The 14,454-nt window shown below is 40.5% G+C and overlaps 1 protein-coding gene across 1 annotated transcript; it reads right to left on the minus strand.

Annotated features, from left to right (window-relative positions):
* Positions 1-9,098: 9,098 nt before the first annotated feature.
* rpl35 (ribosomal protein L35) lies at positions 9,099-11,952 on the minus strand. The gene is made up of 4 exons (XM_071528749.1): positions 11,853-11,952; positions 11,173-11,309; positions 9,664-9,745; positions 9,099-9,292 (listed from the first exon to the last, which is right to left on the minus strand). The coding sequence occupies exons 1-4, from the start codon at positions 11,853-11,855 to the stop codon at positions 9,143-9,145; spliced, it is 372 nt and encodes a 123-aa protein (XP_071384850.1). The 5' UTR covers positions 11,856-11,952; the 3' UTR covers positions 9,099-9,142.
* Positions 11,953-14,454: the final 2,502 nt, after the last annotated feature.

Raw genomic sequence — 14,454 nt, forward strand, 5'->3', positions numbered from 1 at the left:
ATGTTGTCTTGTGTTGTATGTTACAGTATGTTGTATTGTGTTGTGTTATGTTGTATGTTATGTTATGTTGTGTTGTGTTATGTTGTATGTTATGTTGTGTTGTGTTGTGTTGTGTTGTGTTATGTTGTATGTTGTGTTGTATGTTATGTTGTATTGTGTTGTGTTATGTTGTATGTTATGTTGTGTTGTGTTGTGTTATGTTGTATGTTGTGTTGTATGTTATGTTGTATTGTGTTGTGTTATGTTGTATGTAATGTTATGTTATGTTATGTTGTGTTGTGTTGTGTTGTATGTTATGTTGTATTGTGTTATGTTGTATGTTATGTTATGTTGTGTTGTGTTGCGTTAAATTGTGTTATGTTGTTTTATCTTATGTTATGTTATCTTATGTTGTTGTTATATTATGTTTATTCAGCTTAGTTCCAGTGAGCATCCATTTTTACTTTCTAATTTTGTCAATGATAATAATTAATAATCAATTAATACTAATTATATAATAATAATTACTATTATTATCTATTTGTATTGTTATTGTTTATTGTTTATTATTAATTTGTTAATTTATAACTTATATTACCATATCTCAATAATAATAATAATAGTAATAAATACAAACTATGACAAATATTTATTTATTTATAAATATTCTAAATGATAATAATAGCATAAGAGTTGGTATAATATTACAAATATTAAGTTATTTTCTATGACATATTTATTAATTTACATTACTATTCTAAATAATGAAAATAGGGGTAGGGATAATACAATAATAATAATAATGATATTCAATCCTGCCTCAGTGCGAGGGTTCTGCTGCACCCTCCAACAGAGGCCCAGCAGTGGGAGGGTGACGCCCAGGGTGACACCCCAGAGCAGAGGGGGAGGAGGCGGGAGACCGAGGCCGGTAAGCAGCGCTGGGGGGAGGCTGCAGGCCAGAGGGGGGCCGGGGTCCAGGCCCAGGCCCGGGCCCCGAACCAGACCGGGCACGGCCCTGGAGCCAGGAGGACCGTCGGGGTCACATCAGACAGAACCAGCCAGGGAAACATCAGGTAAAGGCCGGTGTTGATATTTTTGGATTGAAAAATATCTCATTATAATCAATTTAGATTAAGGGCTTCCCTTAGACAACAAGTGTAGTATTGATCAATTCTACAATAAATATGTAATCAATCAAACTGCATCATATCAGAGGTGGACCACACTTCTTTTAATAAAAGGCCAGTATCGGCCCCATATATCAGTCTAATCCTATCTGGTACTAATGTGTACTCATAATGTGTACTCATGCCATAATGGGGACCAAAGCTGCTGTTTACACACAATGGTAACCACTTAAAAGGCTTTTGTGATCAACACTTCTCCCAGGGGACAAAAATGAACCCACGCACACACACACACACACACACACACTCAACAGCTTCCATCTGCGTGCAAATCCCCATAACCATATCCAAACAACATGCATACATGATTTTTCTCCTCTGGCTCGGGGCACGAACAGCTGGGGCTATTTGCGGTGACTCTCAAACAAATAATCCAATTTTTATTTGCCAATTGACATGAAAGTTCCTCTCGTTTCCCATTCCCTCTGTTTTATTCCGTTTCCGGGGCAGTGTGTGTTTTTGCTGCAGTTTGGGTAATTGCCTTCTGGATATCCTCTAGCGATCGCAGACCCAGTCGTTCAGATGTTGTCATGCTCAATCTATCACACTGACCATGCTAATTTCAAGATGTTGCGTTCGGGATATTGGCGAGCGCGGGGGTCGAGTGACATCTGCGGCGTGGGATTCGGCTGAATTCGAAAGCCGTTTTTTTTGTTTTTTTTCCCCCCCGAACCGCTATGACCTACTCTTTGAAACGCATTTTCAGAAACTCCCGGAACCCCCCGCGATGACGAGAGGCAGGCTGACGGACGGCCCGCTGGAAAGGTTTCAACGCTGCACCTTTATCTGCCTTCGTCGCGCTGCGAGGATGAGGAGCGGGACGCCGAGGCCGAGGAGACGGGGTATGGTTTCCATCTGTCGGTGTTTAGGAGTTAACGGGACGACCGGCCATCTGCGTCCGTATCGCGGGTCGCCCCCCTCAGATAATAATCTTTCGCGTCACATCTGCGCGTTCCCACCCTCCTCCCGGAAATCGGAAAACAGAGCTCCGAAGCAGGTCTCCTAAGTGATGTCAGTCGGAGGGTGGGGGAGGCAAAACATTTTCCCAAGCAAGCCAACAGCACATGTAAAGGCATGCCCGTAGGATCTGTTATATCCCAGGAATAATTGTGTGCAAACGCCACGGCCAATGAGGATCAAGTTACAGGATGTTCTGCGGCGGAAAAAATGTCCTGTGAAATGTCAAATCGTTTGTTCGCAGTGTAGAGAAGTCCAGTCCCACTGCTGGAATAGAGTTTACCACCTTCAATAAATCTTTGAGGTAACACTTTACAATAAGGGTCACTAAGTTAAGGGTTATTTAATGCTTAATAAGCATTAACTAACCCTTAATTAACAGTTAACTAATGTGTCTGGTAATCATTTACTAATGGTGTTCATGTTAACGAAGGTATTCATTTATACATTATTTAATAGTCATCTTTATAAACTATTAAATATGTATAAATTAATACCTTAGTTAATATGAACATCATTAGTAAATTACACATTAGTTAACTGTTAATTAAGCATTAACTAACCCTTATTAAGCATTGACTAACCCTTAACTTAGTGACCCTTATTGTAAAGTGTTACCATCTTTGAGATATCATTTTAACATCAATAAATCATTCATTTGGAGACATTAGTATAATTACTGTAAACAAATGAGACCATCACTGAGATTGGCAGCCTCTACCGGCCTCTACACTGCATTTTACATTCTGTGCCATTGTGTCGGATTTGGCAGGAAATCTGCTGGATTGCTTTACGGCACAAAACAGGAAGAGGGCGCTGTTCTGCCAGCGTAAACGGAGCTAAAGCTTTAAGAGTTTCTTTTTCTCTTTTAATGAATGATGCTCACTTTATGAGTGACATTTGCGAACGTTTTGACAAAAACACAATGTTGAAAGGTCATTTTTTGTTTTTACGTTTTTAAGTGAACATCGTACATTAAAGGTGTTCCATGTAGCATTTTAACATCAATAAATCTTTACAGTATTGATTTTAAGACATTAGTATAATTACCGTAAACAAATGAGACCATCACTGAGAAGATTGGCGGCCTCTACAATGCATTTTACATTGCGGAAATCTGCTGGATTGCTTTATGGCACAAAACAGGAAGAGGGCGCTGTTCTTCCAGAGTAAACGGAGCTAAAGCTTTCAGAGTTCCTTTTTCTGTGTCTATGCTATCTCCATCTAATATGTTCTGGAAATTATAGTGATAATGAGAACAGACAATAATGCACATTGTCTTTTTTCTAACCCAAGAGTCTGCAGGTTTTCATTCCAACCAAACACTACAGCAGCTGATTTCACTAATGAGTTCCTCCTCTCTGGTTGAAAGTGTGCTAATCATTGAAAACAGCTGCTGTATGCCTTTGGCTGGAATGAAAGCCCGCAGACTCTTGGAGCTCAGTGGGACGTGATCGAGAACTGCTGCTTTACGGCACAAAACAGGAAGAGGGCCGCAGCGCAAATGGAGCTAATGCTGCGTTCGCGTCATGTCAGATTTACCGTATGCGAGCTGTCTATTGGGAAAACCCGTTCACGTCAGCTTCCTAGTGCTGATTACAAGTAGGACGTGGAAATTATTTGCGGGCTCCAATATCTGCTTCTTGACAGGTGGCAAACATGGCAGTGAATCCACCAATGTTGGCCATCCAAGATAATAAAAATCAGAATGATCAGTTATATTCACACTTATACAATAAACTCTACTCACAAAAAGTCACCATGAAATGAACTCTCATTACTAGTATAGCCACACTGATCCGTTGTGTCTGTCCGTCTCCATTCATTTCAATTCAGTCAGATTTCCATCCGTTTTGACGGACAGAAAGCTCAACCCAGTTGAACTTTTTCCGGATGGACGGGTTCGTCACGGTCCGTTTAGCCAATCAGAGGCGTTCCTACGTTTGTTTTGGAAAAAATAGTGACCACCAAAATAGTGATCACAGATGGGAGCGTATCTATGTTCCCAGGGTCCTATGTTCCCCAATTCAATATTCTGGCAACACACATTAACCCTCCTATTGTGTTCGGGTCAAATTTGACCCGTTTCAAGTTAAAATATTTCATAAATATTATCCAGTTTTTTTTTTATTGGAACAAGGCTTCAAAACAGCTATATAAACACAACAAAACCAATGGTTATCATTTTATTTGTTTTTGAAGGCCTCTAAAAAGAATTGTTATATCTGTGGTGTTGCAGAGAATATTAAAGAGTCTGGGTGGTTCTGTGGATAAAATTTTACTCAAACTTGACTCAAACTCTTGTTTGGGTTGGGTTTGATTCACAAAACTACCCAGAATGTTTCATCCCACAATAGCCCATGTCATATTATATCATACATCTTTTTCAGGTTCCCATTATGTGCTATATAGAGCTGGGGAACATAGGACCCTGGTAACATAGGACCCTGGGAGAGCACATATGTAGAACTGGGGAACATAGGACCCTGGGAACATAGGAATGACTCCTCACAGACAACGGTACGACCAAAACAAATATAAAACAGAGAAAGCCTGGTATAACATTGGGATGACTGTAGGTTTTCCAGTTCAGTTTTGTAGTCTATGTAGCTCCGTTATGAGCAAAGCTAGGCTGCTGTATTTCTGCCTCTCCCACCATGTTGACGTTCCAAAACAGCCCAATGAGCAGAAATCTATCCGTCAATAATTCTGTCCGTTTTCCGACGGATCAGTGTGGCCGCAGCCTATCTTTAATGGTGACCTCATGCTGCACCAACCAATAAAACCATCACAGATTTTTGAACAATCCCGCCCCTCTCGTCAAATAAAACTGCATTTCTCGCTCTAATTGATATTCCATTGGTTTAGTTGCTCTTTGCCTTGTGATGATGAGTGACCGGAGCTCGCCCACATTTTTATTTACCACTACATCACTGCATGCTACTATATGTTAATGTCTTCCATGCAGGCCTTCGGCAGGGGAGGAAACTAACATTCAAGAGACAACTGAGGTAAACCCCCCCACTCCACAGGATCCCACAAAAACCGACCAAACCCAGGGCCCTCCGCTCCACTACGGGCCCCCGTCGCCTTCTGATGACATCACACCGCAGGACTCTGAGGACACCGGACATTTCGACTATGACGGAAACCAGAGCTTAGAGCAGATTGTAGATAACAGAACCGGCCCGTTCAGCCCTAAACAGCCTCCACATGGACAGGATAGAGAAAAACGAAGGGAAAGCGCCCCTCTCTTGATAAGGGCCGCAGCTGTCCAGAGACGGAGGCCCCCCACATCGGTTAAGAAACACGGGGCCCATAAGGAGAGCCTGGAGAGCCTCCCCAAAATCAAAACGACCAAGACTCTGGTGTGGGGCCCCTATGGACCGCAGGAGGTTAAGACTGTGTATGTACTGCAGGGCCACTTGAGAACAAGTAAGAAGATGTATGTGGAGAAGTGATGAACAAAAATAGTCAAATCTGCAAAAAGGTCCCCACTTGGCAGGAAGACAGGAACGCTCAAGAATGGAGAGCAAAATGTCCTGTGAAACGTCAAATCGTTTGTTCGCAGTGTAGAGAAGTCCAGTCCCGCTGCTGGAATAGAGTTTACCAACTTCAATAAATCTTTGAGATATCATTTTAACATCAATAAATCACATTCATTTTGAGATATTAGTATAATTACCGTCAACAAATGAGACCATCACTGAGAAGACTGTCAGCCTCTACTCTGCATTTTACATTGTGTGCCATTGTGTCGGATTTGGCGGGAAATCTGCTGGATTGCTTTACGGCACAAAACAGGAAGAGGGCGCTGTTTTTCCAGCGCAAACGGAGCTAAAGCTTTCAGAGTTTCTTTTTCTTTTTTAATGAAAGATGCTCACTTTATGAGTGAATTGACAACATTTGACAAAAACACAATGTCGATGGTTGTTTTTAATTAAGTGAACTTCGTACATTAAAGGTATTCCATGTAGCATTTTAACATCAATAAATCTTTACAGTATTGATTTTAAGACGTTAGTATAATTACGGTCAACAAATGATACCATCACTGAGAAGATTGGCGGCCTCTACACTGCATTTTACATTACGTGCCATTGTGATTTGGCGGGAAATTTGCTGGATTGCTTTATGGCACAAAACAGGAAGCGGGTGCTGTTCTTCCAGAGCAAACAGAGCTAAAGCTTTCAGAGTTTCTTTTTCTGTATCTATGCTACCCCATCTATTAATATGTTCTGGAAATGACAGAGATAATGAGAACAGACAAAATATCACATTGTCATTTTTGTATGCAAACAGTTCCTCCAACTGGGGTTTTTGATAAGGTGAATAGCTTGTAATGCACATATCCAAATGTATACGTTTAGTAAATGTCATCTATTGTTTTTTCAAATTACAAATTACAATTACAAATTTCACTTCATAATAGATGTACTTAATATATTGTAATGTCATACGTATTTTTTCATGGTTTTTCTTTTTCCTCGTACTTTTTCATTCATTCATTTCCACTCACCATGTTCTAACATTGTAATTCTCAGTTGTGTATGTTTATTTACCCCACATTTACTCTATTTTTAATCAAGTAAATTTGCTGTATCCTGTCACTACTTGCTGCTGCAACCACTCAATTTGCCCACAGGAAATTATTAAAATTTTTATCTCAAACACCCATGTGTCCTGCTGAAGTGTCCTTCAGCAAGATGCTGAACCTCTACCTGCTCTCTCATTGTAAGTCTATTATTCACTTTAGATGTTAATGGCTAAGTTCTGCAATCTTTTACCTATATAATACTGTATATATTGTTTGTAGCAAGAGGCTATAGCAATAGGAACTCGCGGTTTCAAACGACAGTTGACTTGGGAGCCAATATTCTCTGTGGGTCCAAGTACGACAGGTATGTAAGAGACAAAGTATATATAGGTCCAAAAACGTGGAACTTATCCTTTAAATCAGTGTAGACCAGTGGCTCTCAACGTGGGGTCCGGGGACCACCAGGGGTCCTTGAGGGGGTTCCAGAGGCTCCACAGCAAATTGATGAATTGTTAAACTTCAGCATTATTTCATTTACAAGAAGTTAACACAATTAGAGAATGTAGAATGACTGTTTTGATCATAGTTTCACTGTTTATCTCTCTACCTACAATACAGATAGTCAAGGAATTCTGGACAAAATCATATCTAGCAATACAAATATTCTCAGATTTGGGTCAGAGAGACAAAATCTCATCAAATGGGGGTCTGTGGCCCTAATGTGGACTCAATTAGGGGTCCTTGATATGAAAAAGGTTGAGAATCACTGGCGTAGACCACAACATAAAGGATCTGAGCTTCCAGAGTATCAGATCTGGATCAAAGCACTGGTTTCCACTTCTAGAGAAGCCAAACATTTTCACTGGTGTGTCTGAATGGAAGAGGATGTCGGGATCCTCCCAATAAAACACGGCAACACAACTCGGCGTATCACACACTCCGGGTATTTTTTGACATAAACAAACAAATCCTGAGCAAAAGGCCATTGTGTTCACCACAGCTCTAATGATCCACATCCCTTCTGGCTGAAGAGAAACAACACCGCTAATGATGCAGGAGACTGAAGAAAATACTAAAACATGCCATAGAAAACAAAAGCATGGACTGGGTTTTAAATGATCAGCAGGTGAAAATGATTCCCATGAGATGTGATGTGGAGAAACATTTTCTGATGCATACTGTCTCTCTCTTTCTGCAGAAGCTCATCCTCTCTTCATAGATGCCTTTCTTTGTGAATTCATAATCAAATTTGAGTGCTTGGTTTGTCATGTGGGTTTGGACTAATGTGGATGTGTGCTGCCCTCCTATGGTGGGCTGGTTAAAGACCCAGACTCCTGGATTCTGTCTCCACAAGTTATCACTGAAGAGAGATTAGTTCACTTCTCTCAAATAAAACTGCAGCTGATTTGGATGCTTCACTCTCCTCTGTTCATGAGACCAGCGGTTCTCATCGTGGGGTCCGGGGACCACCAGGGGTCCTTGAGGGGGTTCCAGGGGGTCCCAGGCATATTGATGAATTGTTAAACTTCACTATTATGTCATTTACAAGAAGTGGACACAATTAGAGAATGTAGAAGAATTACTCTTTTGGTCATAGTTTCACTGTTATCTCTCTACCTACAATACTGATAAGTCATATAACTCTGGACAAAATCATATCTGACAATTAAATTATTCTCAGATTTGGGTCAGAGATAAAAACAATCTCATCAAATGGGGGTCCGTGGCCCTAATGTGGACTAAATTAGGGGTCCTTGATATGAAAAAGCTTGAGAATCACTGCATTAGACAAGCTGTGTTCTCTGTAGCTAGATGAACATGCCTCTCTGGGAAAAAATAATAAATCTGCACTAATCATACATGAGCGCCCTCTACACTCTAATGTCTTTGGATTGCAATAGTTTCACTCAAGAATTGCAATGACCTTAAACTGTCATATTTGTTACTATATTATCAAGGTTTCAATACATTTTCCATGTCAAAATTCCATCAATTCTTAGATGGATTGCATGGTCAGTTTTTCTTTCATACATTTTCTATTGCAAAAATATGGTTTGATTTTTATATTTTCACACTTGGCAGACGCTGAATGCACAATGTAGAACTAACCATTTAAATACCAGCAAACCACAATTTATTTATACATCTATCCCATGTAGGAAATCCTCTTTCCTCCCTCTGGTTGCAATGCAGGGTGAGCCTGCTGGTGCAGCAGGTTAGGGGCTAGTTGTTTTATTCAACAGGTTTGACCTCAGGGGAATCAAACCTAGGACCCTCCAGTCTGGGGATGACCTCAGCACCCGTTAGACCAGGGCCAAGAGCCTGCAGGTTTTCATTCCAGTAAAGCACTACAGCAACTGACTTCAGTTTAGATCTGCGATTATGTAAACAATGGTGTAGATACTTTGTAGAGGAAAAAAAAAAAACACAGCATGCAATTTGTGTCTTTTACATGGGTTTATTTTATCAATGGAAAAAGCCTTTAAGCTTTGACAGCAAATTTGCGGATGGAGTAGAGGAGTTCCTTCCTCTGCTGTTTCTTGGTCCGGAGACTCTCCTCATGCTTGTTCAGCCGGCGGCGGATAGCTCTGGTCTTCTTGGGTCTCAGGTCCAGGGGCTTGTACTTCTTACCCTGAAAACAATGAAACGAACAATCAATACCAAGTAGAACGCTGGCATTGTATCAGGATGAAAATTAACCAAGGTGAAGACCAAGAAAGGGGTGACAATTTTTGAAGATCAATGTTTCAACCATGGGATGATGTGTAACGCATCATCGGGGAGGGAATGTTAAAAAGCCACTATGACTATGAGGAACATTCAGGCCATCTCGGGTCTCAGTCTTTTGGTAAGCAATTGAGAATGCATCAGCAAAACATCAGCTCAAGGAAATCATCTTTGACCACGGATGCCATATAAAGAGAGTTCCAGTTAAATTGATGTGGGGAAAAAAGGACACATCTCTGAATCATGTCGTCGTTGGTGAATCTCCTGCGCTCTCACCTTGTAGAACTTCCTCAGGTTCTCTTTCTGTGTCTGGTTGATGACAGTCAGGACTCTGGCGATGGATTTGCGGACAACGCAGCTGGAAAAAAAACAAACATTTCAATTAACAGAAAGTAGCAAAGTTGGGTGATATTTGGTCGAATATTCAACATCCAAAGACTTGTACACAGATCCTGGTTCAACTTGGGACATGAAGACGTTCAACTCATGAGCCAATTTAAATTTAGCGGAAAGCAAAGATTGCGTCTTGATTACCAGTAACACAAGTTTCCATATTCACAACTATGTGCTATAAACTGGCATTACTCAAGAAGCCTAAATAATGCCAGACAACTGTATTTGTAGTTACTCTGCCGATTGTAATTTCCCTTAATTGAAAAGTTAAATCCAATTTAGTGATTAACCAAGTTTCACCACTAATTCTGCAGCTCTTTGTTGATGACTGCTGCCTGCATTAACTTTCAGTTGGTATAATTCTACCTTCCTGGGCATCAACATGATGCTGGTGCGCCATATACAACTCCAAAGGCAATCCAAAGCATTATATCCACATTACTGATGATTATTTATCTAAAATCTCAATGTGTAAATATTTTGTGAAAGCACCAATAGTCATCCCTAAAATATTGTCGCAATATTGATATCGAGCTATTTGGTCAAAAATATTGTGATATTTGATTTTGTCCATATCGCCCAGCCCCATCTTTCACTATAGAGGCATCAGGTGAACAAAGGGTGCTGCCTCGAAACCAGGGCCCTCAGACTATGTGCCATAGAGGGCTGAGAGTCTGCAGGTTTTCATTCCAAACAAACAGTATGGCAGGTGATTTCACTGATTAGCACACCTTCAACCAGAGAGGAGGGACTAATCAGTGAAATCACCTTCTATACTTTTTGATTGGAATGGAAACCTCCATGACACATTGCAGTGAACCAGGAGTATAAAATGGCAGCCACTTTAGTCTTCAGTTATCCTCTCTTCTCACAGTTAAACACACATCAACCAACCCATTAAAATTCTCTGTAGGGTGCCTGTTCCATCATGCTAAACTGCCTGCCTTCATGCTTAAGTTTTCACAGGCAAGGCTTTTCATGTCAACACTGTTCTTTTGATCATGTCAACATCGAAGTTAGCTTTAAAGGCCGAAAAAAAAAAAATAATAATAATAAGGTAATACAGGATATTTTAGTAGGTGCCCAGCTCATAACACCGCGGGATGATGTGTAATGCATCATCAAAGAGGGAAGGTTAAAAAGCCACATTGACTATGAGGAACATCCAGGCCATCTCGGGTCTCAGTCTTTTGGTAAGCAATTGAGAATGCATCAGCAAAACATCAGCTCAACGAAATCATCTTTGACCACGAGATGCCATGCAGGAAAAGCTCCAGTTAAATTGTGGAGAGAAAAAAAAACATCTCCGTTCGCCATTAAAGGAGAATCGTGTCTTTTGATCATCCTGTTCCAGTGACTCGATAACGTGAAAAAGAATCAATCCCCACTCACATCTTGGAGAGCTTGGAGGCAGCCCCGCCGGTCACTTTAGCCACACGGAGCTGGGACAACTCGTTCTTCAAGTCGTCCAGCTGCTTCAGCAGCTCTTCCTTCTTCTTGCCCCGCAGATCTCTTGCCTTGATCTTGGCCTGTGTCGTGACAGAATGGATGAAGACATTTATTTTAGTGACAGCTCTCCCATTAGTATCAAACAGGTACGCCGTCTGAAATGGCATCTAAGCAAGAAGCCTAAAGTCGGCCCCATGCTAGTGTAAAACACCAGCTCGCTAACACATCACGCTACAACGAGCAAACCATAATATAAAGTTACGGTATTCAACAGCCGGTTGTTAAGTCCGAATACGCTGACTGTATTTTACCAAACGTGTCGTATACACACGTTATTTAGTTTACATTGCCGAGCCATGTTAGCAAGGAAACGTTAGCGACAAACCCTGCCTCTCCATACTGACAGAAGCTAACTAGTTAGCAACGCAGGCTAGCGGTTAACCTCAGCACCAGCGCGCGATAATATAACATTTTTGTCGATAATAGCGGCATCCTATTCATCGCCACATACACCAACAGCTACATAAGAAGCTTATGTATAAGTATATAAGACATTTTTGGAGGTTTTGGGGATATAAATGGGGTCATTTTAAGAATTTGTGGACCAGCTGCGATTCCCTCACCATGTTCCTTCTCGCTGCCCTGTTGGAAAGGCCGGACGCACCGCGTGCGCAACAAAAGTAGCTTCCGGAGAGTTTCTTCTTCTACTGTTTTAAAATTCCCTCTCGGCAAACTCCAACAGCGCCACCGACGGGAGGACTGCCGAATAACAACCACTATTTGGAACAGACGTGTCTTGAAAACATATCTAAATTAACTAGAAGGGCACTCGGAGAGCGCAGACCTCCGCCAAGGCCAATAGTCCAGTCTGCTATAATATGCAAATATCGTGAGTCGGATCCGATCCGCTCCAAAATTTAATGGGTTCTTCCTTGGCCCATGCTACACCTTTCCACGAAGTTTCATGAAAATTGGCCCAGTAGTTTTTCCGTAATCCTGCTGACAGACAAACAAACAAACGGCACCGAAAACATAACCTAAAATATAGTAAATGGAAGAAAAAATATAGCAAATGGAAGTAAGGGAAGGGGGGGGGGATAATAATTTAATTATGCACAATATAAACATACGTAAAACTACTCAATGTATCGGGTATGAAATAAGTGAGAAATTACAAAATTACTAAGATATGTGCAATTTATACAAAAGAGAGAATATGGGAATATGAAGAAATCCAAAATGTGAATTTACTGCTTATATGTATGATGTGTAGCCAGACGTCATGATTTTTTATCATTTTCAATTTATTATCAATAAATGGGGGAAAAGAAAACATCTGTGGTGGCAGCTATTGTTAAATCATAGAATGCAGAAGACAGAAAAGCTGTAGTGATTGTACAGTATTTAACACACAGCAGAATCAAACAGGTGGGAAAAGTGCATTGCTTCTTTGATTCTCATGGAGACAGTAGGTATATTAACCATTGGAGTCTGTTAGCTGTCATTAGTAACACAGTGTTACAGTGTTGCATTAAATTAGCTGCTTCATCCTCCCAATATAGAAGAAACCAACTACTGAACCTCAATTAGAATTTCCTGTGGGACTGACAGCGGCCACCCAGAGAGCCGACGTGCCTCTGCTCCACATTTTATGCCTATTTTTTGGAATGAATAATAAAATCTCGAATATTCTAGGCTTTAAAAAAAATCAAGAGGAACCTATAAGAAGATCGACCGAGTGCTTTAGGGATCCCAAAGGTGCGATCTAACAGCAGGCATGCAGATTCCCCCCGGGTTTCCCACCGATGGGGAAAAAAAACAACAATAGAACTAGAACGGGTTCGGGTCTGTGATGATAAATACTGCAACTGGCCACGTCAAAACCATTTACATCCACTGATTTATAAAGTTCTCAATGCATATGTACAGTTTTCATATATAAATAGACATATGGAATGTACTCATTTACATCAACACAAGGCAGGTAAAGGTTAAGAGTTAATGTCCGGTCCGGTCATCTTCATTTACATAGCATTTGCTGCCATTATTCAACAGGTCAGCTGTTAGTCCGGGCCAAAGTGTTCAGGTTTGTGTCAAAGGAAACGGGCTTTAATGTTCTGATGGCCAAGGGAAATGAACTGGAATCATATAATGGAGATTTCAATGATATTGTGTAAAGAAATACAATCAAGAGAAATGAGAACACATAAAACTGTCTTATACTTTAAGAGAGATCTCAGTTTTTGGTGTTCATTCATTCAGTCTCCTCCACATTGAAAGAGAAGCTGTGATTTATGATGAATTCATAAAGTCAAAGTCAAGGTCAGATCTGCACTGATGCATTGAAGTAGTTTGATTCTCCGTTACATGATGACCTGAACCGTTTGTCTTCCTCGACACTATATTGTACTTGTTGGCCATCAAAACTTACACTGCCATTCAAAGGTTTGGACCCACCTGATTGAATGTACTATATTTTTCATCATCTTAAAAGCCATTTTGATCTAAAGGCTTATACTTTAATCCTTGAAATGTGTTCCTTAGAGCAGTGATTCTCAACCTTTTATCATATCAAGGACCCCTAATTTAGTCCACATTAGAGCCACAGACCCCCATTTGATGAGATTTTGTCTCTCGGACCCAAATCTGAGAATATTGTTATTGTTAGATATGATTTTGTCCAGAATTCCTATGACTATATATATTGTAGGTAGAGAGATAACAGTGAAATTATGATCAGAACAGCCATTCTTCTACATTCTCTGTTAACTTCTTGTAAATCAAATAATGCTGAAGAACAATTCAATTTGCTGGGGACCCCCTGGAACCCCCTCAAGGACCCCTGGTGGTCCCCGGACCCCCACGTTGAGAACCACTGCCTTAGACAAATATAAATAGTGAAGTTGATGCCTATGTATGAATTTCTTTCCAAAGCCTTTGCCTTTCCATCAAAGCAAAGGGCGGCTACTGTAAAGAATCTAAAATATAAGAGAGTTTTGATTTTTTTTAACACTTTTTTGGTCACTGCATAATTCCATTTGTGTTATGTCATAGTGTTGATGTCTTTACTATGATTCTAAAATGTGGAAAATAGTAAAAATAAAGAAAAATGTGGTGTGTCCAAACTTTTGATGGGAAGTGTGTCTTATCATGGTCAGGTTGATGAAAGTAAATGTACATTGTAGACCAATTTTGCTCTTTTTTTTTTAACACAAATCTGAACCC

Source organism: Centroberyx affinis, unplaced genomic scaffold (genome assembly GCF_046629955.1).
Source record: "Centroberyx affinis isolate AG114_WGS23_722 - 3 ecotype Tasmania unplaced genomic scaffold, CSIRO-AGI_Caff_v1 ptg001723l_1, whole genome shotgun sequence".
Classification (NCBI taxonomy): domain Eukaryota; kingdom Metazoa; phylum Chordata; class Actinopteri; order Beryciformes; family Berycidae; genus Centroberyx; species Centroberyx affinis.